The 27983-nt window shown below is 41.3% G+C and overlaps 2 protein-coding genes and 1 long non-coding RNA gene across 7 annotated transcripts; 2 read left to right on the top strand and 1 right to left on the bottom strand.

The window, feature by feature from the left end:
- The first annotated feature begins 181 nt into the window (after positions 1-181).
- Positions 182-18034, top strand: ATAD5 (ATPase family AAA domain containing 5). Of its 3 annotated transcripts, XM_065693915.1 has the most exons (24): positions 182-291; positions 1277-3036; positions 3360-3447; positions 4005-4169; positions 4682-4820; positions 5245-5329; positions 5791-5972; positions 6869-7026; positions 7340-7493; positions 7737-8027; positions 8203-8299; positions 9101-9180; positions 9270-9415; positions 9516-9666; positions 10085-10255; positions 11221-11348; positions 11805-11898; positions 12127-12191; positions 13477-13657; positions 14395-14582; positions 14863-14942; positions 15054-15692; positions 16778-16942; positions 17124-18034. In XM_065693915.1, exons 1-24 carry the CDS (start codon positions 226-228, stop codon positions 17200-17202), a joined length of 5352 nt encoding a protein of 1783 aa, XP_065549987.1. In that variant the 5' UTR covers positions 182-225; the 3' UTR covers positions 17203-18034. The 3 variants fall into 3 exon arrangements, with proteins under 3 accessions (XP_065549987.1, XP_065549986.1, XP_065549988.1); XM_065693914.1 differs by having other exon boundaries at positions 183-291; positions 14863-15692; XM_065693916.1 differs by lacking the exon at positions 1277-3036 and having other exon boundaries at positions 243-291; positions 14863-15692.
- Positions 18035-19401: 1367 nt separating this feature from the next.
- ADAP2 (ArfGAP with dual PH domains 2) lies at positions 19402-27071 on the top strand. 3 transcript variants are annotated; one of them, XM_065693992.1, is made up of 12 exons: positions 19402-19678; positions 19755-19873; positions 20275-20671; positions 21743-21873; positions 22538-22629; positions 22764-22849; positions 23199-23308; positions 23972-24118; positions 24260-24340; positions 24747-24809; positions 25735-25812; positions 26022-27071. In XM_065693992.1, the coding sequence occupies exons 3-12, from the start codon at positions 20578-20580 to the stop codon at positions 26235-26237; spliced, it is 1098 nt and encodes a 365-aa protein (XP_065550064.1). In that variant the 5' UTR covers positions 19402-19678; positions 19755-19873; positions 20275-20577; the 3' UTR covers positions 26238-27071. The 3 variants fall into 3 exon arrangements, with proteins under 3 accessions (XP_065550064.1, XP_065550062.1, XP_065550063.1); XM_065693990.1 differs by having other exon boundaries at positions 19404-19678; positions 24257-24340; XM_065693991.1 differs by having other exon boundaries at positions 19404-19629; positions 24257-24340.
- On the bottom strand, positions 19728-21381 carry LOC136021594 (uncharacterized). Its single transcript, XR_010615838.1, has 2 exons — positions 20864-21381; positions 19728-19994 (listed from the first exon to the last, which is right to left on the bottom strand). It is a non-coding gene; the product is annotated as an uncharacterized LOC136021594 (long non-coding RNA).
- Positions 27072-27983: the final 912 nt, after the last annotated feature.

Raw genomic sequence — 27983 nt, forward strand, 5'->3', positions numbered from 1 at the left:
CCGCCTGCCTCCCTCACGTGACGCGGGCTCGCGAGCGGCCGTTGGGCAGCGCGGGCGGGTCACGTGGCGCGCCGCGGAGGTCCGAACCGCGTCCCGCGCGCGCTTTTCCTCCCGCCCGGGCTCGCTGCTGACAGGCTGCGGCGGCGCGGCCCGCGCGCGCGGGGCCGCCCCATGGCGATCGCCAGCGCCCCCCGCCGCGGCTGAGCCCCGCTCCGCGCGCGGGGCATGGTGGGCAGGGTCGCCGTGGCCGCGGCGGCCGCCCCCCTCCCCGGCAGAGACGGCGACGCTCAGGTGCGGCGGGACGCGGAGGGGGAGGCGGGCTGGGGGGGGGCGCCTTTGTGGTGCGCGGCTGTAACGGGGGGAGGGCGCTGCCCTGCCCGGGGACCGTCGGCGCGGGCCGGGCTGTCCTGAGCTGTCCGGGGGGGGGGCTCTTCGGGCGGGTACCGGCGGCTCTGTAAGCGGGGGTACCGGAGGAGGCGATGGGCTCTCAGGAGAGACCGGGGTTTAATAAAGCAGGAGAGTTGCAGGGGCCTTTGTGAGTCTTCTTTCATGGAGTCGTACACATCACAGGACCGCTGAGCCGTTCGGGTTGGGAGGGAGCTTAGCGTTCCAACCCCTGCCACGGGCAGGGGCACCTTCCACTAGAGCAGCCTGCTCCAAGCCCCGTCCGACCTGGCCTTGAACGCTGCCAGGGATGGGGCAGCCACAGCTTCTCGGGGCAGCCACAGCTTCTCCGGGCAGCCTGTGCCAGTGCCACACTCTAAATTATAATAAGAGATATGAATTTGTCTGTATTCATTCCCTTTGAGTGTTTCAGGAGGTAGAGTTTCTCCTTAAGATACACTAGAGGCTTACAGTGGGACCATACATCTTTAAGGGATGTTGGAATCCTCTGTGAAGTGCTCTGCGAATGCTCTGGTGAGCATCTCAAAGTAATCTCTAGGTCGATCATATTATTGCCAGTTTCTGAACTCCGGTATTGCGAGATATCTGCAGGTCTGGAGACCTTGCGGTCACTTCCAGTTTTGCTGGCCTCAAAGTTTCAGACCAGGGTTTTTATTCATGAAATGGCAGAATCTTTGTTGCAAGGTTGGGTGGCTGTTGAAAACACGGGGGTGAGTTGAAGCGCGCACAGTCTTAGCGCACTGACATGAGAGGCTTACCCTTTGGGAAAGTACTGGTGTCACTAATGCAGACCATAGATCCTGTGCTGCTTTATCTCACCGTACTAAGTTATCTCTTTGAAAACTGAGATTCATGGTGACCTTTTGCACAGCCATGCAAGAAACGGCGCGAGGAAGACACTTCTGTGGAGACAATCACAAGGTACTTTTCGCCTTTAGCAAAACCAGTGGATAAAGTGTTGTCGCCACCAAAACCCAACAACATATTGGATTACTTTAAAAAGACAGCTGTAGATGAGAAAGCCACATTGCCACTTGTAGCTGGAGAAAATAGAGCACCATTTGATGCTGATGATGAAGACTGTAAGTCACCTTTTAAGCCACCTTTAAAGAGGAAGAGGAAAGGGAAGAGAGTTAATTTAAATAATAAGCTAAAGGAGATGAAAGAATCCGAGGATAAACGTGAAATGGAAATTAGTAGTGATGGCAGCAGAGAAAAGACAGGACTGAAACCAGACGGTGATTTTACAGCTACGTGTACTTTAGTTGACCAAAAAAGTGCAAGAGAACTGGAAGATAATGTGCAAAGGGAGAACTTCTCAAATGCTGTTACGTACAGAAAAAATGCAAAGAAAGCTGGTTCTGAAATAAGTGGAAACAAAAGTAGGGTAAGAAAATCGAGCAAAAGGAATCACAAAGTAAATGTGGATTTGTCTGAAAGTTTTCCATTTGAAAACCAGATGAATGAAAAGTGTAAAACGGGAACTGAAGATAAGAAAAAGCTGGTATCTCCTACACTAGCAGAGCATGACGTTGTTATTAGTGATTCCAGTTTTGATGACAAGACATCACAGGTAAATAACAGTATAATAACAGTGTCATTTGAGGACTTCTTGAAGAGTCAGGGAGAAAATAACATAGATCACATTGAAGAAGACACAAAGCCAACCACAGACAAGCCTACCACAGCAAAGGAAGTGGACAAAAGTGATGCTGTTAGTGACCCGGAAAGGTGTGAGGAATCTCAACAGCTGCCACTTAGAACAGTAACTGTCCTTGCACAAGTTCATTCCATTCCCCCCAGATTAGCCCCACTGTATAAGGAGCAGAAAGGCTCTAGGAAAATAGCTTCTATTTTCTTGAAGCAGAAAGGATGTGTAGGGGAAAATGAAAGTAGCCCACCCCTCTTGGATGGTGAACAAACTGAGCAGGTTACTCAGAAAAGAAGATCTAATGTAGTTATTGAGGAAGAAGAACTGGAGTTAGCTATACTAGAAACTGCAGGGTCAGATTCTTTAAAGCCAAAATGTAGTTTGGAAGAAAGGCATCAGTTTATGAAGGCGTTCAGACAACCAACATCAGATGTAGTAAAAAGTGGCATCAAAAAGGCACCTGGAAAACAAAAGCAAGCCATTGGAAAGTCTGCAAAAGAAAAAGAAGGACCTGAAGATGGCATTGCTTCAAATAAAGGATTAGAAAGTGGAGTACCAGAAGATTCTAGTCCTAAAAACAATGGAACTAAACCCAAAAGACCCAGAAAGAATCCGAAAAAAGGAAACAGAAGGAAGGCTTCAGAAACTAAGGAAACTAATGTCTCTGATACTAGCAGCTATTACAAAGGGGAGGATTCAGGTGCTAATGTTCTCACTAAGGAAAACACCTTAGATGAAAGAATTTCAGCGAGTCCAAAAGCGAATGAGTTAAGGAGGAGTTTAAGGCAGAAGCAAATCAAGCCATCAAAAAATGTTACACCTAAAAAACCCCACATGAAGGATACCTTTTCTGAAGAGGAATCAAGTGGCTGTCTTTTACTAACCTCAACTCCAAAAGCAAGAAAGCAATCCTTGAAGAAAAGTAACGTGTATAAAGCCGAGGTGATTACCATGCCCTTTGATGGAAGCAGCCCAATCAGGTAAACATTTTACAGTACATTCTACCTTTGTACTTTGTTTTCCTGCAAGTATTTTAAGAGTAAAACATAATTTTAAGTTGACTGGAAGGCATACCTGGTGCATGAATACAGGTGGATAATACAGAAGTACCAAAGCTGACTCTGTAATTGTGTTGCACTAAAGACATTAAAAAGACCAGTCAAAGCCAGTCCCCCCCCACCCCGAAAAACCTAACCTTCTGTTTACAGCACTGTATTTTTGAAGGCTTTTGAAAATGAAGTTGAGAGTAACATTTCCCTTTACTAAAACCTAATACTTTCGTAATACTTTTTTCCCTAATTAGAATGAAGTTCACACGTATCAATGCGACCACAAAATCAAATAAAGCTGAAGCAATGAAAAATGAGGAGTTTAACTCCAAAAATATGAAGGTAATTTATGTAACAGTTTGTGGTTTGCTATTTCATATCATTTATTATATGCATGTAATTGTGTTCATTTTCAGTATTGTGCAATAGTCTTATGTAACACAATATGACAGTTCTCAGATGCCCTATGGAAAGAGAGTGTTACTGTGATTTATGATAGGATTTGACATAACCATTCTTGTATTGTTAATGTACCTTAGATTTTTAAAATGGGTTTTATTTGTGTAAGTCTACTTCTTTGTAACAGAAAAATCCAATAAAGTAGCATTCTCCTCCTCTGCAGGTTCTCAGGATGGGTCACAGTGTTTGAGCACAGCAGAACAGCTTATACTTATGCCCATATTTCATTTGTTCTGTGGGCAGAACATGTAGGGCTCTTGTTCCCTTTTGAAAAGTATTTGTATGATTCTGGTTTGCTCCTCCTCTCAATTCTTTCATTTTCTTTTTATACCAGTCAAATTTGAGTAAAATGATATGTTTTTGTGAATGTGAAAATCTATATGAATATGTGAAATGCCAAATACATTGCTATATGAATTGCAATTGTTCTTTGTTAACAGATGAGCTCTACTTCGAAAAACCTATCCAAAGCGAAACAACTGATTGAGAAGGCAAAGGCTATTCAGCATAATAGATCAAAGGTTAATGAAGACTTCCCAGCTCCCGTGAGGCGCTCGTCTCGGCAGCGAGCTCTTGCTGAAAAGAAAAAATTACAAGAAAGTGAAGTAAGCCTGAATATTTTATAGGGGAAACCCCATTCTTTTGATGTTTTGGTGATTCATTTAAGCAACAAAAATGTTCCTTATTTTGCAAATGCTTCTTTTAAAGAATCAGATAAGGTAGATACTGTGCAGTGGTATGGTGACTGTCGAATAGTAAAGTAGCTGCTAGGCATAGACTGGAATGCTTGTTCCAGTGCAGATCTGTAACATGCAGCGGGTGGTCAGGCTTTGGAAGTGACTGTTTCTCTTTCCTAATGAACAGCAACATATCTGTTTCAAATGTGTATGGTTTAGACTTTTAAATGAGAGTAGTTCTGTCCTCTGTTTATTGGAGATCCTATTCTATATACTACTTCTGTGTAGACAACAGTAGTGAAAATATAATCTTCAAATTGTGTTTGCTAACTTTGAAGCTTTCTAACAGTTTCTGCAGTTTTCTCACTACTGATCACTAAGTTGTCTTATTAATAAAGGAGGGAAAGTTGTTTTTCTTATTTTATTTGATTTCCCTCTAGGAATCAGTCATAATTTTAGATTCAAGCCTGAGCTGTGACACTACTACAGTGCAGAATGTGAAGCAAAAGAATCTTCGTAGCTTAAATGATGTTTTGGGGAAAAAGCCCAGAAACATGAAGGTTGCAAAGAACTCAAATGGTAAATGTTTTTACTGCACGTGTTTAATTCTGATTACAGTTACTATTATAACTGTATTTTCTAAAGCTGCCTTTGCAGTGCATTCTTCTTTTCTTATGACTTTTTGTGTAATATTCCATTATATACCTTTCATTTGTATGCTAGGAGGGAAAACTGGTTGAAAACCTGCTAATGTGATATCGTGTTGTCTTCTAATTTAAGGTGGTGGGTTTTGCTTTTTAATGTTACAAAAGCCAACATCTGTAGTGATGGAATAACTAGAAAGAAAACTATAATGAATTTTGTTAAAATACCTAGGTTTCCCTTAAGAATAGGCGATTCCCTAATGTTATGAAATGGAACAGAGAAGCAAGGTTAGAATCCTGCATTAGCGCTAATATAATAATGATTTTTCCTTTCTCCTTTCCTTTTTCCTTTCTCCCAGGAAAACTGGGATATCCACCTTCTTTCCTAGGCAGAAATGCTCAGAACTCTGCAGATGCACCAGTTGTGATCTTTGATGAAAGCAGGTCTGTTGGCAAGATTGCAGCTGCTTAAGAATCAAAAAGTATTTGAAGATTACTTTTAACATTCTCTTGTTTTACAAATTTAAATACACTCATGGAAATGTGATATAAATGTTTATGGGTTTAGAGTGATCAATATGTTAAACTGCTTGTAAAATGTTGGGGTTTTTTGAGAGTTCCTCAACCATTATTGAGCCATTTTAGATGGTTGGAAATCGAGGTGATGACTGGTTAAAAAGAAATCCTAAACTGCATATAAAATACAAAACCAAAGTAATTTTTTATCAAAATCTGTAACAGAAAATTTAAAATTAAATGCAAACTTGCTACATTTAAATTAATTTTAGCAGTTCTCCCAGACTTTTTCTAACTTGTGTAGAAGTGAATGTGATTAAATTCTGTTGTAAGCCTTATGTGGCTGGTAGTTCAAATGTTTTGGGGTTTAATTTCTTTTTTCATTAAAGCCAAGATGCATCAGAAAACTCTCAAGATGATGATCAGTTCAGAGCAAAACGTGAATTCTTGATGAGTGGATTGCCAGAGTCCCTGAAAAGACAGATTGCAAAGAAAGCAGCAGCAATGGAAGCATACTCACTTGCAAGTTCATGTTTCAAGCCTGTTTTCCATGTACAGCAGAAGGACGACTGTAAGCTTTTGTTCAGCTTATATAATAATGTAATAACTTTTATAGTGTTTATAGTGCTTTATAATAGCTTCTAGTGAATCTGTGCAGAAAAGAACTTGAAAAGCAAAACTCACTAATGTGACTGCAGTAAGTAGTAGTTTCTTCTTGGTTTGTGTCACAGTAAGAAAACAAAGCTTACAAGCTTCCAGTGTAATGATTTTAAACATACAGCTTACAAGTTAATTTGATGCTAAAGTAATGTATGCATTTATGGGTGAGGATGCAGACTTCTGAGGATTTATTTGGGGAATAGAATCGGAATGGTTTGGGTTGGAAAGGACCTTAAGATCATCCAGTTCCAAACCCCTGTGATGAGCAGGGACACCTCCCACTAGGCCAGGGTGCTCAAAGCCCTAATTGGGGCGGAAACTATTCTTTCTGACAAAGGCAAAATGCTTCTCAAAAGAATAAAGACCTGCCCATTTCTTGCCCTAAGGGAGAGAGTGTGCTAAAATATCCTTATGGAAGGACATGGCAGAAGAGCAAAAGGTAGAATAGCATTTACCAGTTTGTATTTGCAAAGCAACCAATTAACAAAACAAACTCCTTGGTGAGCATCTGTCCTACAGAGACCAGTGAGGGCGTGGGTTGTTACTTAGAGCAAGCAGAGCCCAGGAGCAACTCACTGGAAAATGTATGTAAAAATGTGCAAATCTGTTCTTCTCATGGGAGGTAGAGTTAATAAAGATAAAAAGTTGATGCAGTATAAGTTAAATAAGCATGGCTTTGACATGATAAAGCTGTGGTTAAAAGCATTTACTCTTACTCACTATAGGACAGTTTTGTCTGTGACTTCATCTCCATTTTGTTAAGAAAAGTTTCCTCTTGTTCTGTTCTTGGTGGGGGTTCTTTTGTAGGTTGTCCAATGTGGAAATTGCAATCACCATCGTGTCCTCTATTAACTTCGCTAAGGAATCTGGACACTGAAGTCACCAATGTCACAAAAATCAATCTCTCGCTTGGTGAATTCTCCACCGTGAATTCAAAACTAACTGGAAACTGTTCGGCACCTGTGGTTAGTACTTTAAATGAGGGCTTGTGTTAAAAGCAAATGTAAAATTGAATGGTTCCGTTACTTGTTAAGACTTCTGTTGTTTTTAAAAACTCCTGTAGTTTGAGTCTGTTTCAGTCTTGGATATTTGTGTGTGTGTGTTTGTGTGTGTGCGTGATTTACCCACTCTGCATTGTAATGTTAGAGAATTCTCAAGGCTTTCTGTTAATCTCTGGCTTTATCAAGAGCTACTGATTTAACATGCAAAACTGTCCACGTTATTCTGTGTAATGTTCTCCAGTAATAATTTATATAGGTATGTGTGTGTGTATTGCAGCTTTCTGGCCACCGACCAGTTTTTCCTGATACAGTCAGGAAAGATTTACTGGATGAGATCATGTCTTCTAATTCCCAATTTCCTGTGAGAAAATACTTCTGCAAGTTTCTGAAGAGGCAGACGGAACGGCTGGGTTCTGAAAGCAGTGCACACGGTTAGTGATCTGCCTGGGGAAGAACATGCTCGCACTGACTCTCTCTGGCATAAAAAGGCATTTGGAGTTTCCAGAGATGTGTCAGTGAAGGAATGCTGTTGGAAATAAGTTGGTGCTCACATTTTAGGCCATTTTGACCAAGATCTTCAAATATGGCTTAAAACCCCCTATTTGGTTGTAATGGACAGAGCTTGAAATTGTAAAAGGATGCGCTTTTTATTTATGTGTTTATTTTTCCCTTAGAAAGCAAAGCTGGCGCTGCAAATTCTGAGGTAAATCAGAAACATTCTGACAATTGGAAGGAAACCAAGAGGAAAAGGAAAGAAACGGAAGAGCACAAATCAAAAAGAAGAAAACAAATTGAAGGTTCAGAGGCAGAAATAAAATCAGGAGTTTCTGAGAAACTTTTTTCTCGCACATCTGGAGAAAAACGAGAGACAGAACAAGCCATGCATTTGGGAAAAAACAAGACCCAGAAACCAGATGTTATGATAGAAGACACTGAATATTTGTCAGCACCAAATTCACTTTCAGGTAACTGCATTTTCTGTCTGATTTTCTTTCTCTTTGCCTTGAGGGAATGTATATAGGATGTATCTCAGCTTTCCCCTGTAGTGCAAAAATCTTACCTGGTCTTAATATTCTACTGAACTTGATCAACTCTTTTGTATGAAGAATTGTTTAAGAAAGGATGATACTTCTCCTGTAGGTTCTGAGAAGGAAGACATGCTCTGGACAGAAAAATACCAGCCTCAAGATTCCAGTGAACTCGTAGGGAACAAGAAAGAAATTGAAAGGCTACACAGGTCAGAAGTGGGAGCATGGATCCATCTTTAAAATAACTCAGAACATCATATTACTTAATGATGCTCAAAGAAGTGAAGTCAAGTCTTTTACGCTGTGCTTGAATAACGCTTACAGGGTGTGTGGCCTTTGTTTTGGTTTACTTCCAGGAAGCTGCAGAAACAAGTTGTCTCTTGGTGTGAATGATCTTCTTTGGTCATAGCTTCTCTTGCACGAATACCCCTTGGTAGCTTGTGTGATATGGTACAAAACAAAACCACACATGAAATGCTACATTAGGCTGTGGGATGGAATGAAGTACTTAGTAAAAATTGTTTTGTCAGGTTATTCAAGTCTGCATGCTATGAATGAGAAAGCAACTTACCAGGACTTGTCTGTACTTCCCTACAGGCATGTCTGGTCCTGATCTTGATGCACTGCCTTTGGTTTTGACAGTAATTTAGCGCTCAAGTCCATCTAATACAATCCTTTTTCAGTTAAATTTTCTGTATGTGTTTAAGTTATTAAAGATCCATCTGACAAACAGCATGAAACTATGAATGATAAAGCGTTTTCCACAATTTGACTAGTTTGCCAAGTGACTTGGTTTTATACCAATCATTTAATAGGACATAGAATAAAGAGGGAATCCTCTTTTACAAAAGAATCAAACAAATCTTGAACTTTTTAAATCTGAAAGGAGTGATAGGTTTCTGAGGAGGATAACAAGTGGCTGATGTTTCTGTTTTATGTTCTGTTCCATCTGAATTCGGTTCACTTTATTCAGCAGTAATTATTTTCTGTTATGTTCCTTCCTTTTATAGTTGGTTAAAAGAATGGAAAAAAAGAGCTGATTGGGAAGAAAAAAGAAATCAGAAAGGGGAGAAGGACAAAGAGCATGAAGGTGCTGATGGAATTAAATATGTATAGATTCTCTTTGTTAAAGTTGACACAAACATTACATGAGTCCTTTCTTTTGTTTTAAATCCACAGATTCTTTGGACAGCCTTGACTTTAAAGGTAATAAATCTGACACAGAGGAAGAGACGAGCCTCTGCAATACAGTTCTGATAACTGGCCCACCGGGAGTGGGGAAAACCGCAGCAGTGTATGCTTGTGCTCAGGAGCTGGGTTTTAAGGTTCGTGGCTATTTTTCTTACTTGTAACTAGTGATATGAAAGCATTTGTAGTACAAGATGTCTGAGATGTTTTTAAAATGTAAATGAAATCCCATTGCAGATATTTGAAGTCAATGCCTCTTGCCAGCGTAGCGGGAGACAGATACTGTCACAACTAAAAGAAGCTACTCAGTCTCATCAAGTGGACAAAAAAGGCATTAATGCACATAAGCCTTGCTTTTTTAACAGTTGCAGCAGTGCCAAGTCACCAAGTAGGTTTCATGGTTCTATCTGGGGTTTTTGTTTAATTGGGGGTGGTGCAGAGGGGTGGTGCAGGGGGGTGTTTGCTGTTTGTTTTGGGACGGAAGGTTGGTTGGTTTGAGGGGTTTGTTGGGTTTTGGCTCTGCTGGTTAACACAACTATGTACCAAATTAAATAGTGATGTCATCAAAATGACTGACTCTCAATTACCTTCAGTCATTTCTGTAGCACTGTAGTAAGTGCTATAGAAAGCTGAACAGAAGCATTCCCTGTGTCAGGAGAAGAGTAAAATAAGCAGAAACAAGCACAGTAAACCTGTCGTGTACGAGGAAAAAAAAGAAAAACTGGGAGTTGCTCTAAATTTGCCTCAGAAGCAGAAGTTTGAGGTTACATTTCCAGCTTATGTTTAATATAAAACATATCTTGCAGAAAAAATGTATTCTCCAAAGAAAGTTGTTTCGCCAAGAAAACCTCCACTGTCCCCCAAAGCAGCAGGATTAAAACGGAACTTGCCCCCTAAAACACTTGCAAACTATTTCAAGATTTCTTCCAAACGTAAAAGTAGTGATGGACCAGGGACATCACAAGAAAAAAATCAAGGTAAATATTACTATTAAATTCTAGTTAATTATTAGATAGTTAATATTTAATGATAGATAATGATAATCTTCCTCTGGAGATGGAAATGCTGCACTGTACTGCTGTGTACCTGGAGCTGTGGGGAGAAAATAGAGGACACTTATTCTACTCTAACTGCCAGCGAGAGTTACTTAATGCATCTCGCATACACTTAACTACATAGGAAGCAGCCATTACTCTGTTACAGGAGAGCTAACTAGGGTACAGACTATCTGAAGTTCAGTAGATTTGCCTTAGTTTGGTAGTTTGGTTTTGGGGGGGGGGTGTTGGTTTGGAGTTGGTTTTTTTTTGTGCTAGGTGGTATGTATCTGTTTCTGTGTATAAATGTAGACACATATATATGTATAAAAATTACTGCTACAGAATTAAGAGGTCCTGTAAAACCAATAACAGTTTGATTACAGACTGGGTTTTGATACATAGAAGGGCACATTGAAATCTGTGAGTCTCTCGACATCGAGAGGTGCATTCCCAAATGTTTCATGGGATCAGGAAGTCTTAAAGAGAAGATTTTGGAAAGGAAATCATGTTTTTGGACAACCAGTGGTTTTGTTCAGACAAAGTGCTGGATTGAAGTGGTGCAGTTACACCTAGTCCTTGTCTTTTCAGCCAATCATACTGCATGGTCTTGAAGGACTTATATCTGCTCCATGCCCCTGAGATATCATAGGTCACAAACAGGTGAAGTGCAGGCTTGATTTTACAAATAGTCAGCCCTTCACCAAGCATGGTTGAATTCACAGCAAATTTGTTGCAATATTTTTTTGAACAAGACGTCAGAAAAGGGTGTAGGTCAGACTTCTGAGGTTTTATGTCAGTGTAGATTTTCTTAAGCAGCTTAACACTTAAGGGTGTTTTCAAAACCAGTGTCTAGAATGCATATTGGATGGTTTCAGTCCTCCTTGACTTCCTGCTCAATTCTTCAGCATCTGCAGGAAATACTCAGAATTCACTTGAAGAAAAGAAAGACGCTCAAATTAAATCCATAAACAAAGAAGTAGAAGGAGGAGAACACAACAGAAAAAGTGCAACATCTCTCATCCTCTTTGAAGAGGTAAAATTCACATGAAATGTAATGATGTGAGGAGTAGGTTGTTTCATTATATTTAAAGAATTTCACTTTTTTTTCCCTTCTTCCTTGAGACTTGTAAGGAGATTCAAGTGTGAGAATTACCAGCTTCTTAAAAATTAATTCAGTGTTTAATGATCTCATCACCACGAGAACCCTCCTAAACATGGATCATTATCTGACAAAGTTATTGTATAAGATAAAGAAACTGACACCTATCAACAGTTGTTCACTGTTGGAACAGTTTAGATCCTACAGATTTAATTTCTTTGATTATGTGAAAAGTTTTGGTTTATAATTTTACATTATGTACATGCACTGAGGCGCTTTAAAAGTCACCATCAACACCCCAGTAATTACAGTATCTAAGCCCCTATTAAATTCACAGCGTATAGCTATGTTCAAGCTACTGATGTTTTGCACTTCCTTTGTTTTCTATAGGTAGACATAATATTTGATGAAGATGCAGGATTTCTAAGTGCAATAAAGACATTCATGGCAACAGCAAAGAGACCTGTGATTCTTACTACCAATGGTATGTTTGTTACAGTAATTAGGCTTTGCAGACAAAAGAGCCCCTTTTAATGAAGTAGTTTAAATGGTGATGGTTGAATACAGCTCCTAAATGTAGAATTAAGTGAGTGGAGACTATAAAGTGAGTATTTTAGTACTTTAATAAAGATATTGGCTGCTCTAATGGAAAGGGAAAATAATTACTTTTGAACATAATGTCATGACAGTTCACCGCTATCTTCCTATATAGATCCTACATTCAGCTTAATGTTTGATGGCTGTTTTGAAGAGATCAACTTTAGAACCCCTTCCTTGGTAAGTCTGTGTTCAGAAATGCAGACATGAAATTGTCAGCTAATTTGACATTTAAATGTTGGTGTAGGTTTGTATTTATCTGATGTACCGTATCTGTTTCATCAGAAGATGGATGGATGGATGTATATATGTATCTTTACATGTAGAAGTTTTTTTACGAGCATGGAAGATTTATTTTCTTACCCATTGAGTAATTCAGAGAATTACAAGAAGAACATCACTTAATTTAGTTTGTAGGATGTAGTAAATCATTTCATAGATAGTATATCTAATAGTTTTGATCTGAAGGCTGACTGTGCCAGTATTGGTTTGTTCATTTAAAAGTATAGCACCTATTTTAGAAGCGTTATTCCTTTAATGGTTATTCCTTTGATGTAAGTAATGGTATGCTGTATAGCAAACAGTTTTACTTGCAGCTGTGTAATATGTTAGGCTGAGAAAGTTGAGGCTGTTCAGCCTGGAGAAGAGAAGGCTGCATGGAGACCTCAGAGCAGCTTCCAGTATCTGAAGGGGGCCTATAGGGATGCTGGGGAGGGACTCTTCATTAGGGACTGTAGTGACAGGACAAGGAGTAATGGGTTAAAACTTAAACAGGGGAAGTTTAGATTGGATATAAGGAGGAAATTCTTTCCTGTTAGGGTGGTGAGGCACTGGAATCGGTTGCCCAGGGAGGCTGTGAATGCTCCATCTGTGGCAGTGTTCAAGGCCAGGTTGGACAAAGCCTTGGGTGAGATGGTTTAGTGTCAGGTGTCCCTGCCCATGGCAGGGGGGTTGAAACTAGATGATCTTAAGGTCCTTTCCAACCCTAACTATTCTGTGATTCTATGTACAAAACCTAAATAAATAAGAATCAGAAGGAACTAACCCTTGAGAATGGGAATGTTTTTAGTGTGAAATTGAAAAGTCTTTTGGGCTAGCAGGCAATTGCAGAGTTACAAGAAAAGTAAAACCCTTTGCAGTGCATATAGTTCACTAGAACCCATTCAGTGGTGATGAGAAACAAGGTTTGTGTGGTTTCAGGAACATAAGCAGAATATGTGTGTTTGGTTTGGTTTTAATGAGTTGAATTTCTAAATCGAATCTAATTCACTGACATGGGCTCTGTAGATTTAGTGGAATGTTCTGCTTTTCTATGGAGGTTTTAATGTAGCTATAATCTAATGAGCTAATCTTGTCTATTAAGGGAAAAGTATATTGCAAGCATAAATAATTTGCTTCGGTGTGACTTACTGCAGTCTGATCGGTAGGAGTTGCTTTCAGTGGCCTCTGTCTAATTTTTGTTCAGATAAACGCTGCGAGCTACCTTCAAGCCCTGTGTCTGGCTGAGAATCTGCGAACAGATGTGAAAGACTTGGCTGCCCTGTTAGCCACAAATAACTGCGATATCAGACAAAGTGTTCTCTACTTACAATTTTGGGTTAGAAGTGGAGGTGGATGCTTGAAAGACAAACCTTTGGCACATCATGGTAGGTTGATTTAGGCTTTCTAAAAATCTTCATCTTAAATATGAATTTAGTTAAATCAAACCGTTCTCAGACACGTAGAAATAGATGGTAACTTTCTAGAAGACCCCTAAACATTTTGTAGGGTTTTGGGGGCTTATTTAACTGCTTCAAACTGTAAGTTTGATTTTTCTATTGCACCTGTTTGTTACTCATCATTATGTACTTTATTATCTCTATTTCCCCTTCTGAGTAGCAAAAATTGGGCAAAGCAGCAAACCATTAGTACTTTCCCTTCGACTCAGAGTTTGCAGTTCTTTAGATAAGTTCTGTAGCTGAGTTTGTAAGTAATTCACCTAGAGGAAGCAGAACTGAAAAAAGGTAAGAATTGGACAGTTAGCAAACAGGCAGCAAGGGAAAGAACTTGGTGGCAAAGGGTAGAGGAAGAGCATCCCCAGCAGGCATTGGTGTGTGAGACAGCGTGTGAGTTGAGCAACAGAGAGAGACTAGTGGGGCACAGAAGGAAGAACAGACTATTGCAAGTGGTTACTTGCAAAGGAGACAGCAGATTGGTGACACTTAAAGTGTGGATGATGAATGAGGATGCGCATAACCAATTCCAGTTGCTATATTCACTCAGAATTGCAGCAAGAGGCTGCAGTTAAAGTATCCTTTATAAAAAGGATTGAGACAAAGAGAGGAAGAATCAATTTCATGATGCAGTTGTTTCTTTCCAAGTAAAGCATGTTATCTTTGTGCAGGAGGAGAGGTGACAAATAAAGCAGATCATGTAATTTGTTCTGAAAAGACTACTGATTCCAAGATGGACTTTTCTCAAGCTGATGCACATCCTCAGGAACTTCCAAAATGTGATACAGGCTGTGTAGAGACATTGCTTGGCCTTAAGAATATCCTGATGCCTTCAGAAGACTTGTTTACATTTCTTACGGTATTTTTGTATTTGACTATCTAATAATTTGAATAATTGAGTGTAATCATCACTATGAATAACATCTTAGAAGCAAATCTCTTTGAAAAGGTTTGTTGTAGAAATTAGGGGATTCTGTTGTTATTAAGCAAAAATCTGAACTGGGGCAGTCTCTTGCAAGCAAACCAGTCTCTTGCCTCATAAACACAAAGCCAGGAATATGAGATTTTTTGTAATAACAGTTTAATTAAATATATATATTCTAATGTATTAATAAATTTTTATTATTATTATTGTACAGCACAAAATCACAACCATGGACACATGGAACAAATGGATGCAGCTTCTCAGAGAATTCCAGATGAAGAAAGTGGATTTTATGTATAGTAATCTTGAATTTATTCTTCCCTTACCCGTGGAAGTTCTTTCAAACCAGTCTGAAGCCCCTGGCTCTGTACTTGAAAGGACTACCATAGTTTCTTCAAAAAACAGGTCCACTACCAGGTGTTGCTCTGGAAAAAGCCCTGCAAGAAAGTCTGAAAAGACAAAGAGACAGAAAAGGCTTGAAATATTGGATGACAGTGACTTATTTGACACTGAACTGAATTATTCAGCTGAATTGATAACTTTGGCATCAGATAGTCCTGTTTCGTGTGCTGAAGTGAATGAAGAGGAATCAAAATTGCTGATGAATAAAGAAGAACAAGAAATGCAAACTAAAACCTCAGCAAATGGGAAAAGCTCTGCTCTTGTTTCTCAGTGTCTGAATTCACTGACTGAATTTGTGGAGACCATGTCTTTCTTGGATTGCTGTGTGAACACTAACACCAAGGAACCACTGGAGTTTTCTACAGATGAAGAATTTAATTGGACAAATGGCAAAATCAAAAATGGTCTTTGTGATGAATTCAGTATAGAAAATACTGATTGGTGGAGTTCCCAGAGCTGTAGTGAGATAATGGCAGCTATTGAAGCACTCAGTTTTGACAAATGTTCTGTTAGTATTTCACAAAACTTGGAATCCTCTTTGAGTACCAGTAAAACACCTGAAAATGATGATCTGGAGGGACTTACTTTGCGTGTTTCAAACACAAGAAATTGTGTATCCTTCAGTCAGTCGGCTGATTCAAGGTAAGATTTGCTAGTATTTCTGGAATATAATTTAATTATTTGTCAAGAAATGCATTTCACAGTCTTTAAGAGCGTTTTGGGTACTATCTACACACATTCATACCACTATGAAAGTTGTCAGTATGTCTTACAACACTGGAACACGTTCACTTTGCTTGTCTAAGCTTAAATTGCATGGCAGTCTCTGCAAAAAGTGACTTTTTTGTTTGAACAGCCTGAGTATAAGGTTCTAGCCTTAATCTAGTCCATTTACTTTAAAAATGAGTCCCCAAAAGAATGGCTTTTTCAAGACAGATGAACTGAAATGGATCCTGCAAGTACAAGAGATGCAAATTCTTCATCCCATGCCTGGTCATACTGAGGCTGTTGAATGCATGGTGATTGCTTGGTGAAGACCTAACAAAAGTCAGAGCAAAATTACTGCAATTTTTTTGTAATAACTTATGCTAACGGAGTAACCTTTAATATATTGTAAAAGACCAAAGAACACATTGCTGCTAGCAAGTGTGAATAGGAAAGATTGGTTTTAACATAAGTAGTCATGTGAAATTGCGTAATAGGCAAATAAAACCTATTCAAGTGTCTGAACAGGAAAATAGGTTAGACTTGTACTTCTGTAAGTCAGTACCTAGGGGAGCAGTATCAAAATGGATCTAACCTGTGGCCAGATTTGGCCAGTATATCATGAAGTTGTACATTGGATCTGATAGTGACATTCTGGAAAATAATCACACACCACTTCTTATTTGTGAAGACCACAGATGCTTTTGATTATGTTGTCTGATGGATGTACTAAATCTCACCTAAATCACGAGGTTGTAAAGACCTCCCTAGATTAGACTAATAATTAAGCTAAGAGCATTGGCCAAACAAACTACTGCCCCTCATGTTTCTCTCTGAGTGCAGCTTTGTGATGCTGTGTACGCAGCACACAATCAGAAGTTGCAGGATCTTATCCACTGGGATGCAGTTTTGGACGTCTGTATGTTTAGCAGTTTTAAACCAGTGGATTTGATACTAAAGAAACAAAATAGGGACTGCACACTCTTGAACAAGAAACAGTAAAGCTTCACTCTTCTTTTTAGCATTCACAGAAAAGCAGAGAAGAGGCTGGCAGTCATCAGAACAGTATTTTCCAGAAGTCCTCTAAACCTGGGTAATAAGCAAGCCAGCATACTGGAATACCTCCCCACTCTTCGCAGTATCTGTAGGTCTGAGAGGCTAAAAGAGCAAGGGAAGACTAAAAGAAGGTAAGTTTTGGGTTTCCTAGATCTTGCTGCATTTCCATTTACAAGGTAGTGAAGAATGTTAATAATAAAATATCTTGTCAAATAATTCTAGAAAGGAAAGGTGAACCTTTGTCTCTCTAAATTATGTTGCCTTGTAATTGGAAATAACTTTGTCCCCTTATAGTCACTTTTCTTTTTCTAGGTTCTTGCATTATCTTGAAGGGATTCATCTCGAAATACCCAGACAAATGATAAATGGTCTGTCTTCGGACTTCCCTTAAAATTGCAAACACCAGGAATACTTCGTGCCTAATGGTGGTATTGTCACCATAGTTTGATTTTTAACTTTGTTTTTTTTTTTTACCACATTATTTTATTGTATATTCAGAGCCATTTGTATATTAAATTTCTATAAGTATTTAAAATAATGTATATATCTATTGTCATGATACTGCTCTCCACACGGAAATGTGGCCTTGTTTGGTGCTTGTCCAGTGCATTTATAAAAGGAAATGCACAAACTAGTCAATGGGGACTCCTTCACACTATCTTTCTCTGTACTTTGTGTATCACATGGCAAGAAATCCATTTGTAACAACCGACCACTGCTACTTCCACAGCAAAGTTGCTTCTTTCAGAAGAGACCGTTTTATTAAAATAAGCTTGTTTCTGTCTGAATTTGCAGCAAAATGTTAAATAACTTGGGGTGGGAGGGAGCAGGGAGAGGATGTGACAAGTCTGTCAGCAGTGTAAATGACTCAAACCAACTCTTTGCAATAAGGACTGGTTATCAAAGTCCTTACAAAGCACTGTGCCTCAATGTACATATCTTTGTATACATTAATTTCATTATTTCCAGATGTCAGATCTGCATGTTAATCTCCTACAGGGGTAGAGAAATTATTACTGTAGCTCAAGACGGTCTCAGAGATTAGATTTTGTAAATAACGATTATTCCAGTGTTACTTTGGTTTCAGTAATATTTAACTACTTCTAGTCTTGTATATTGTGTTCTATTTTTATCCTTCATTTTGTACTTGACAAGACTTCGGCCTGATTATTTGTGATTGAACCTGTTTTGTACAACAATAAATTTGTGAGACTTTGCTACAATTCTGGATATTTCTGTTGTATGAAGTGTAAGACTCTTGAAACTTAATGTTTTCAGTTCATAAAATGATGTTTAAGGGGTTTTTAACTGGAAATACTTCAACCATGTACTTTCCTGCCTTTATATTGCCTGAGTCAGGCTGGTGCCATGCAGTGGTACTCCCCTTACCTGAATGTCTCTGTAATCATAAGGTCTAGTACATTCTGTTCTCATTTTATATTTTTAATGTCTTAAAGATGATCAAGAATGAGAAGTACTTATGAAAACATTATTTCAAGCTTTCACATTGTAGATAACCATCTTTATAGCTTATTCTTTCCATAGCCCAATCCGAATTTTCAGATGTTAAAATCTGCCTGGGCTGTATTGATGTGCCAATGGTCTAAGCAACTCCTGTCCATTTTTGTAAAAATACATAAATAATTTTTTAGTTTCTTAAATAAAAGAAGTAAAATATACCTGTTAACTGCTTCATAAAGGCATTCTCCATCTGACTGCATTACAGTGGGGACCTGCATAAATTGGAAACAAGCCTTAGAAAGTATTACTATTTTAGGAAATTCATGGATAATTTAAAAGCCATAAAGGAGAAAGCCATGGGAGACCTCCTTTTGAAGTCAGCTCTCTGGTTCTAATAACTGCCCTAGGTTTTTGGGGTTTTGATAGAACTTCCAGGCTGTGGCATCCAAAAGGTAAGGTGGAATTCAAGTCTTTCATTTCTTTATAAGATACTTGTTTGCAACTACCACATAAAGACAACTCAAGGTGGTTTGAATGAAGCATAATCCACTTGTGAGGATTTATTTGAACTTTGATACATTACTAACTTTGCATTTTTCTGCATGAGCACCTTTTGCATGCTAGAACAACACACATTTCTGTGAAGGACAAGTTGCTCTTGAGGAAGACAGATCTGGGGCTGGTTTTGATTAACTCAGCTGAAAAGGAAATGCTTCACAAGTTCCATTCCAGTGCTGCAGAAGTCACCCACCTTTGATTCAAAACATTTTCCTGCAATGCTTTGGGCCCTGCTTAGTACTTTATGCTGCCTGTCTGAGTATGACAACTTTTGCTTCCATGGTGTGAAAGTAAGAAAAAACCTAAAAATCAGCATTGGGCATCTTGCAAATGACTGCAGATACCTGGAAAGGAAAAAGACACAACCCCATGTCTGCAGACTGAGTAACAGAATTCAGTGAAACCAGAAGTAAAAAAAACCCTGGAGTTTCACAATGACTCTGCACCCTATTTAAGCAGTCCTTATTACTAAGTGTACAATAATTTAAGAACAAACATGTTCTTGTTGACATCTCAGTCAAGTTTCAAGCTTTCTTTTTACTATCATTCCACTATTGCTTTGTAGAACATAAATGAAGTTGACATTATTCTACAATCCCATGAGTAATACAGAAAAAGAGCAGTTAAGCTTCGGCATGTTCTTGCAAGCATATTCTATGTTAATACTGTAAAGTGGGATGGAAGGATCCCTTTCCAAGCAAGACTATCACTTCTTGCCCTGTTTGAGGGCTTTTATGAGGACTGAATCTTGACGGCTGAGCCTGGGACGGACGTGCAGAAAGACACTGAAGCTCAGCTTGTGAGTGTGCCACAGTGGGGCTACTGACCAACAGCTGAGGGGTTTTTTGGTGTGTCTCTATGTTGTCTTGAATATAAATAACCACTGTGCAAATGTCATAGAGATTTCTCTTTTTTATTTGACAGGATTTGTAAGGGCACCACAACAGCTAGCAAAGTACCTGTGTTGTACGGTTTGCACAACAACGATCTCTGGGGAAAATGAAACCCGTTTCTACGTTCGAGTATAAAACAGTTCTTAAAGGGTAAGTGCTGAAAAGAGATTTTATGTAGGTAGTTGAACAACTCCTCAGATACTCTGCTGCTGTTTATTTCATGGCTTCACACTATTTAAAAATGAATCAAAGGTACGATGCTCTTCAGTACCTAAAAAGATGGGAAAAACATGTCAGTACTTTCAACCGATAATACATCTCTGGTATAGAATTGTGTCATCTGCAAACTACACCTTGGTTTTACCAGATTATACCTAAACTTTACCGAAGAACTGCATATTACAGTGCAGTACAGTAACGCAAGTTAACTATGCAAATTTTTATCTGAAACTAGTAAAATGAGAAATATTTGAATATCTCTTACACTATTTCTGATTTAATTGACTTTGGAAATCCTTAATTCTTTCACTTTTGTCTTTTTCTTTCCTTAGCTAAACTGAGCATCACGTCACGGGCTGTTGGGCATCGGCTTTACCATTTCCACTGCCATCTGCAGTCCCGAGCCCCGCACCGAGTGTCGCTCACAGCGTTTTCCTTCGCCCCCCCTCGGTGCCGCGCAGCTCCTCCGGAGCCGTTGCCGCCGCGGGCCTTGCCTCCGGGCCGGGCCCCGCCGTTCTCCCCCCTCCACCCGCCGCAGGAGGCGGCCCGAAGGGGCGGCTCGGCCCGGCAGCGCCTGGCCGGGACCGCGCCCCAGTTCCTCATTCTGCCGGGGCTGCGCCGGGCACGGAGCGGTGATGATGGACCGCGACAGCAACAAGACGGTGCTGCTGGAGCTGCAGAGGGCAGCCGGCACCGGGAACAGCCTCTGCGCCGACTGCGGGATGCCAGGTGAGGGGGCTCCTCCTGGCAGCGCCCCGGCGCCCTTCCCTCCGTGTTCCTGACAGGAAAGCGGCGACAAGCGAGCGGCCCGCGGGCTGCCCTGGCCGTCCCGCCGGCCGGGCAGTGCCCATTCAGCCCGGGCAGCCTCCCGGCGAGCCGGCTCCCCGCGGCGGGGCCGCCGTTCCCTCTCACTTCGCGTACCGCGGGCGGGGTCCCGCCTCGGAGGTGGCCGCTCCGGCGGGCCCTGAGGGGCGGCCGCTCCCTGCGGGGTCGGGACATGGCTCCCCTCAGGCCGGCGGGGGACAGCGAGGGGCAGGAAGCGGGCTCGGCGCAGCGGCGGCTTCCCCAGGGTTATTTGCAGGCAGAGCATGAAGCCGTTTTCCAGCTCCATAGGAATGGCTGTGCAGTGGGGTTGGTGTGGAGAAGGGCGCCCGAAGGCCTGCTGGAAAGCCCGCTGCGAGCCGGCACCCTGCGCTTGGTCGAGGTGGGAGCCACCCTCCTCAAAGTGAGAAGTCAATCAGTAGCTTACAGCAGCTGGAAGAAGACAACAAGGAGCTTCTGCTTAATGTGATAAGGGGAAAGAAGAGGCTGACATAATGAACGCAGCTGTCCAAGGAAATGGGTTTGCCAGAGCACTCGCATGCCTCTGAGCATCAGGGAGGGAGCAGGAGGCAAGAGCTCTTGTGGGCAGCAGACACAAGTCCTCGCACTAAGTGGTTGTACTCAGTTGTACTCTCACTAGCGCTCGCTGTCTGCAACATCCTTCCATTGTTAATTCAGCAACAGCAGCTTTTCATGTAGAACTGATAATTAGCTGAGCTTTTACGTGGCTCCTCTGCTGCCTGCACAGTCACATTCATTTTTAAACAAATAATCCTTGACAGAGCCTAGAAATGCAGGGGCGCTGGGGAGGGCAGGTACTGTTGCGCTGAACACAGTGAGGCGACAGCCACAAACAATAGCATGGTATCCGATGTATTATGTGTGAAGCCTGGGCTGTGCATCAGATGAGCTTTTTCACCCTTGCCAGTGGCTGTGTCTTTTCTCATGTATCAGTTCATTCTTCGTGTTTGTGTCTAGATCCAGAGTGGGCTTCTTACAAACTTGGAATATTCATTTGTTTGAACTGCTCTGGAATCCATCGCAACCTTCCTCAGATCAGCAAGGTCAAATCCCTTCGGCTTGACTTCTGGGAGAACGATCTGATAGAGGTACAGAGGAAAAAGTGGTAATTCACTTGCTTTCCTCCACATTTCATCATAGCCTCCTCTGCCTTGCAATTCCTGTTGTCCACACAGAGTCAAGTTAACTCCGTGGGTAACTTTAAGGGTGTTTTAATGACTTACTCGATCAAATTACATTGCTGAATGATTGTGTTTCTGACAACCTGCAGCATATATTTTTCTATAGCACACAGTAACTCCTCACTGTGGTTTAGAAGCCCACAGATATTTCCAGATACTATGTTCTGTTCAGAAGTCAACATACTCTTCTTAAACATTGGCTCAACCTCTCGTCTTTCAATTGAATTATGTTAGTAATATAATCATGGTTGATGTCTAGGAGAATAAGGTACAGGGAGATCATAACTAATTTATCTCCTTATTCTCTTTTGTTCTTTTAATCAACAACTGCAATCCCTTGTTCCTTCCCATCTAGTTCAGAACTGTAAATACTGAAAAAGGCTCCCACCTCATAAGTGCAATCTATAGTGCCAAAGGGAATTTGTAGATGTATGTAGAGATGCACTGAGAGTTATGGCAAGACTGAGCAAAAAAGTGCAGTGTTCCCTTTAATACAAGTCTCGTTTTATATTAATGACATGGTACTGATTTTATAGTTGCATACCTAACCATACCTTCTTTTGTGTTTCAGTTTATGAAGAAGCATGGGAACCTCTGTGCCAAAGCTAAATACGAGGCAAAAGTCCCTCCTTACTATTACATCCCCCAGTTCTGTGATTGCTTGTAAGTCAGTGGGGTGTTCACTGTTGCAGTCTTTCACAGCTATTGAACTACTACTTCCCTCTCCAGGTCTCTTTGGTTGACTGGTGAAAATAGAGTAGAGGCAGATCAGCTTTATCCATGTTTTCCTTTTTCAGGGTTTTAAAAGAGCAATGGATTAGAGCTAAATATGAGCGTGAGGAATTTGTTGCCACCCGAGTCTGCCAAGATCCTTGTTCTGCAGGTAAAAGTTAGGATTGTCAGGGAAAAGGTGTTAGTGTTAAAGCCAGCAGCGCAGTGTTCTGTGTGCAGCTGTGAAGATCTTTAAGGCTGGCTTGTTGTGTTTGAACTCTTGGATGTGCAGGCCTTGCTTTGACTCTAACTTTGAGAAGAAGATCCTGAGAAAAGGCACCCAGACAAGTGCAAGGGTGTATTCAGATGAGTTCTCTCGTTCTCCACTGATTTTTTTTCATAAGAGGTAAAAATTCTCAGCTGGAGAAGAGACTTGATACTCTGTGCCACCTCACCATTTAGATAAACAGACCTGCTGTCGTGCTGCCCTTCTCTCACACTTACCTTGGTCTGATATGCAGGCAGCCGGGAAGGATTCCTCTGGAAGCGTGGACGGGAAAACAGGCACTTCCGTAAGAGACGATTTCTCCTATCAGCAAGGGAAGGAGTGATGAAGTACTACACCAAAGAAGTGAGTTTCTCAGTCAGAGTCGGCTGCAGGTAGCTGGTCAACATCCCTCCTCAAGCCCTGCTCTTCACCAGCAAAACCCAGCATAAATAGCTTTGTCTCTAGTTTTGCAGCCAGGCCAGCCTGTGTTTGCAGGAGCCCAGATGTCTTCTTGTTAACACATGTGCTATCTTAGGCAATTGCTTTTTTAGATTCAACACTTTTCCTCATCCTTTATCTTAACCATGCAGCCTCCTTTTGCTTAGTGAACAAAGGAAATGGATACTGGCACTTGAACAGCAAGATGAAGAGATCTGTTAGCAGCTGTTACCAAAATATTCTGTCATCAGCTACTGCAGCATCATCCTCAATATGTCTCCCTTTGGCACGGGGTGTAGCTAATTGTTCTCCAACTATAAGGCTCGAGATAGATAGACCCACCTCTTGCAATTGGGACACATCCCTTTCAAATAGCAGCCCAGCATTTGTCAAGGCAAGGGAATCGCTGTTTGAAAGCGATTTTATGTGTCACATAATTAAGGCTTAATATTTTGGGCATATCCAATATTCAGGTATTTTAGGATGTCTGCTTTTTCTTCAGTAGAGGTCTAGTTCTCATACAGCTAATCTGTCCTCCATTACCTTCCCTGAGAGCACTTTAATATAGTGATGTTTTTAATTTCACAGTTTGGAGGTCCAAAAGCCATTATCAGCATTGAGAATCTGAATGCAATGTTCCAGACGGATAAAATCCAACATGCTCACGGGCTGCAGATCACATACAAAACAGATGGTCAAAGAAGGAACCTTTTTGTCTATCACGAAAGTGGAAAGGTGAGTACCACAAAGGTTTTTGTGGTACAAAACTACATCTTTGCCCAGAGACTATAAGAAAGGAGAAAAGCATTTTGGAGAGGCAGCACTCTTACTTGTTTTTCTTGTCTTTATGTTTGTGTTTGCTGTTTTCCCTAGGAGATTGTTGACTGGTTCAATGCCATTCGGGCAGCACGTTACCATTATCTCAGAACAACCTTCCCAAATGTCCCTGAGCCTGAGGTGAGAACTGAACAGGGCTTGAAGCAGTCTATGCAAACACAGCGTGGGGAAACATTTTCTCACTACTCTCAGAGTCAGGTACTCAAACGGCAGAGTATGGGTCTTGGAATGGCCAGAAGATGGAGCAAGAAAGGGCGCGCTGCATAACATGCAAAACCATTGTCAACTTTTAAGGCCTAAAAGTCTCTATGTGGTCCTTATAAAGTGTAATCTTTCAAAAATCTTATGTTCCTTCCTATTTCAGACTTCCCTTTACTGAGCAGCCAAAAAAACCCTAGACCCCAAAAGCCAAAATTGATGGTGATTAGTTTTGACAGAAACAGAACAGCAAAGCAAGCTTGAATGAGACATGCTGTCCTGGTTTGGGCTGGGATAGACAGACATTTTTGTGTTTGTATTCTTCTAGCTCATACCCAGGATCACAAGAAATTATATCAAAGAAGGATACATGGAGAAAACGGGACCAAAAGTAAGTGCATATTTAGCAGTACACAAGATTATTCCAGATGGAAAGTATTTGATAATTCTGTGATGTTCACTAGTAAATGATTTGCTGAGTGACTGTACACTTCCTGGGTTGATAAAAGACTTTATATTCAAGCCTGTCATGTTCTTGGGGATCATGTTTTACTTTGTGTGGAAAATAAGACTAGGAAGGAGAATCCTCCTTGAAGAATAAGCAAGATGGATTAGCTGGCAGTGGACATGCAAAGTCCTGTTGTGCAACACAGAATGGATTGCTGTTATCTGCTAACTGCAGCTCCTGCTAGAATAGAACATCACATGCTGACTCCCCTACTTCCCCGTTTCTCTTAAAATCTGTAGCACATAAATCACATCTGCCTATAGCAGCAAAGTGCGATTGAGAAATTCTCCACAGTGAAGCCTGTGGTTTGGTTTGGGTTTTTGTAGGAAAGTATTTGGGCCACTACCTCTTGGAACAGGAGGGGCAAGATTTCAGGCATGGTGAAGGAGAAGATGAAGATCGGAGGTCTTGTTTGAACAATGCCACTTCTTGCCTAGGCACAGCCCCCAGCCAAAACGTTGAAACTGATTGCACATTAGCACCACTGGCCCAGGAATCATTCTCTGCAGTGCTTTCAATTGATCCATTTGCTGCAACTTTCTTAATCTCTATAATTTGATCACTGGTAGAAACAAACTTGCCTGCCTTACCCAAATGATTGTCACTAAATGCTCATCTCTAGTGTGAACCCTGGGAGAAGGCGAGATGAGGCCTGCACACAGCAGTGACTCGCCCGTTACCTGTTACGGGGATGAGTTAAACTGAACTCAGTCTCTGAGACATTTAAGCACTCCAGGGATCTGCCTTGAATAGGTGGAACTCCCCTCTGGGACTTGGTCTTTAAAGAACTTGTACCATCTCCCTGCAGCAGAAGGAGCCCTTTAAGGTGCGCTGGTTTTGCCTGGATTCACAAGAAAGGAACCTGATGTACTTTAAAAAACCACTGGTAAGAGGAGTGTTCTTTGCTATTCCACATGAAGGTGGGTGGGGAGGAAGGGTCTGTTCTCATCCAGCTTTTCCAGTGGCTGCACAAGACTAAAGCAGGCTCAGTTTCAAGAGCTCTTCTCCCTTGTCAATAGATCTCTTTGAAGCTGAGCTGTTTGGATAGCAGTGTCTGCTGGAGCTAATGGCGGTCTTCTGCTTCCTTCTTTCCAGGATGCATTTGCACAGGGCCAGGTTTTAATTGGAACCATGGATGAGGGATATGAAGTGCGAGCTGGTGTGCCCCAGGGAGTCCGGGTGAAGAAGAAACCAGCGATCACTGTGGTCACACCAATGAGAGAGTTTGTGTTTATATGTGAGAACGAAAGGGAGCAGAGGGAGTGGATAGACGCCTTAAATGGAGTCATTGCCCAGCCTTTGACTGGTTAAGACTAGCACTGAGTTCTGGTGAACTGCACTTCTTGGGCTTTTTTTGGCATTGCTCTGTGGCCTCTTTCTGTTGGCAAGGATGGTGCTCAAGGCCCAAGTGTCTCTAGTACAAGGGGCTGCTTCTTCAAAAGCCACAGGCACAGGAAGGGTGGCAACAGAGAAATGGATAAGGGGGAGTGCAGATATTCAGAAATGATCTGTGCCCCTGCAGAACCTCACTTGAAGAGCCTTCTCTCTTCCTACCCTCTGCTGCTTTTGAGCAGAGGAGGCCTTCCCAGCCTGACAGGGATGAATCATCCAGTGTTGTCCTATGGAAAAAAATACCAAGTCAGTGGAGAAAGTCTGACCCCAGAAGGACTGGCATGTATTTCCTTGAGGACTCCTGCAGGTGCTGTTATGTCAGCTCCTCCTTTTCTTGCCTTGATCTGATGTCAGAAGGACTCATGTACATCCTGAAGGACATACCTGACAATACAGGCAGTGGCATGTATCCTGCCAGTGACGGGGGGTCATTGGTCACATGGGTACATAGTGACTGAGGGGCAAAGGCACCATCTCCTGTAAGGATGATTCAGCGGGATCTGTTGGATAGATTTTAGATACTGATTTATGCTGGAGTCACTGGATGTCCTCAGGGAGGAGCAGATTCAGGCAGCTACGTTCTATCTGGCTGCTCCAGACAGAAACATAGTGGTTTTCAACCAAGCGAGTTCAGTGTCTTTTACAGTGTTACATTTTCAGCACTGTAAAAAATAAAAGTCAAGAATTGTGGATGTACTGTAATGGACTTGCTCTAATGATAAACATTCATAGCTCCTTGCTTTCAACAATCTCTATTGCTTGACTTTTTAATGATTTGCAAATCCAACATGTGAATATTTCCAGAGCAACACCACATAGTGCCCCAGCAAACTCAGATGAGCACAGGATGAACACATGCTGATCTGCCTCACCACCTAAAAAACAGCTGAAGCTTAATGAGCTTAATTAGTCTGAGAATTGAAAGGCAGAAACTGGTTTTGAAAGTGTTCTCTCCAATGACTTGCTCAGAGACACTAGATGAATGAGGATGAGCACTCAAGTTGAGGGTACTTCCTGACCAGGTACCATTCACATCCATTCTGTGCAGGAACTGATGAAGATGTGCACTGATAGGGTACCCTGAGTATTTTCTTCCCTCAATACCAAGTCTGAGATTTGGTTCTACCAAGCGGCCAGTCATTCAGATACTTAATTCTTCTTTTCAAAAAGCCTTAGTTTGCAAATCAAGAGGAAGTCTTGCACACTAAGTTTCTGGTGAGGCTTCCACCTTTTGCTGACAGTTGCCAGCCAGTCTTAGATACCCGGAATAGTTCTCTTCTGCAGAAATAAGGAAGTGCTAATACTTTCAGAGATTAGCAAGATTAACTCTTTGGGTTTGGTTTTGTTTCCCTCTCTCTCCTCTCTCTCGCCCCCCCCCCCCCCAATAGTGCAGAAGAATAGCTTAAGTGGGATCACCATTCTGCCTGTCTCAGTCAGCTCATTGCCCCACAACTCTGAGCAATCTGCAGCAGTTTTGCTTGTGGATATGCTCCCATGAACTTCCCTGTATTCCCACTCTCTCCCTGTGCAACATGATTCATTCTAGTTCACATGCTGGTTCAGCGCATCTTTTTAACAACCTAATCCTGCAGCCCTCAAAATGAATAGCAAAGCACCTCCTCGCTTGTATGAGGAACGTCTTCGTTTGCTTTAATGTAGGTTAAC

This window comes from Lathamus discolor, chromosome 13, assembly GCF_037157495.1.
Source record: "Lathamus discolor isolate bLatDis1 chromosome 13, bLatDis1.hap1, whole genome shotgun sequence".
NCBI classification, from domain to species: domain Eukaryota; kingdom Metazoa; phylum Chordata; class Aves; order Psittaciformes; family Psittacidae; genus Lathamus; species Lathamus discolor.

What these genes read in the sequence shown, in the direction of transcription:
- ATAD5 (XM_065693914.1), top strand. Translation starts at nt 226, where the DNA reads ATGGTGGGCAGGGTCGCCGTGGCCGCGGCGGCCGCCCCCCTCCCCGGC. An exon ending in GAAACTGTTCGGCACCTGTG is followed by an intron (nt 7,027 to 7,339) that starts GTTAGTACTTTA and finishes TGTGTATTGCAG; the next exon opens with CTTTCTGGCCACCGACCAGT. An exon ending in TGTGATTCTTACTACCAATG is followed by an intron (nt 11,899 to 12,126) that starts GTATGTTTGTTA and finishes CTTCCTATATAG; the next exon opens with ATCCTACATTCAGCTTAATG.
- ADAP2 (XM_065693990.1), top strand. Translation starts at nt 20,578, where the DNA reads ATGATGGACCGCGACAGCAACAAGACGGTGCTGCTGGAGCTGCAGAGG. An exon ending in GGGAGAACGATCTGATAGAG is followed by an intron (nt 21,874 to 22,537) that starts GTACAGAGGAAA and finishes TTTGTGTTTCAG; the next exon opens with TTTATGAAGAAGCATGGGAA. An exon ending in TCTATCACGAAAGTGGAAAG is followed by an intron (nt 24,119 to 24,256) that starts GTGAGTACCACA and finishes TGTTTTCCCTAG; the next exon opens with GAGATTGTTGACTGGTTCAA.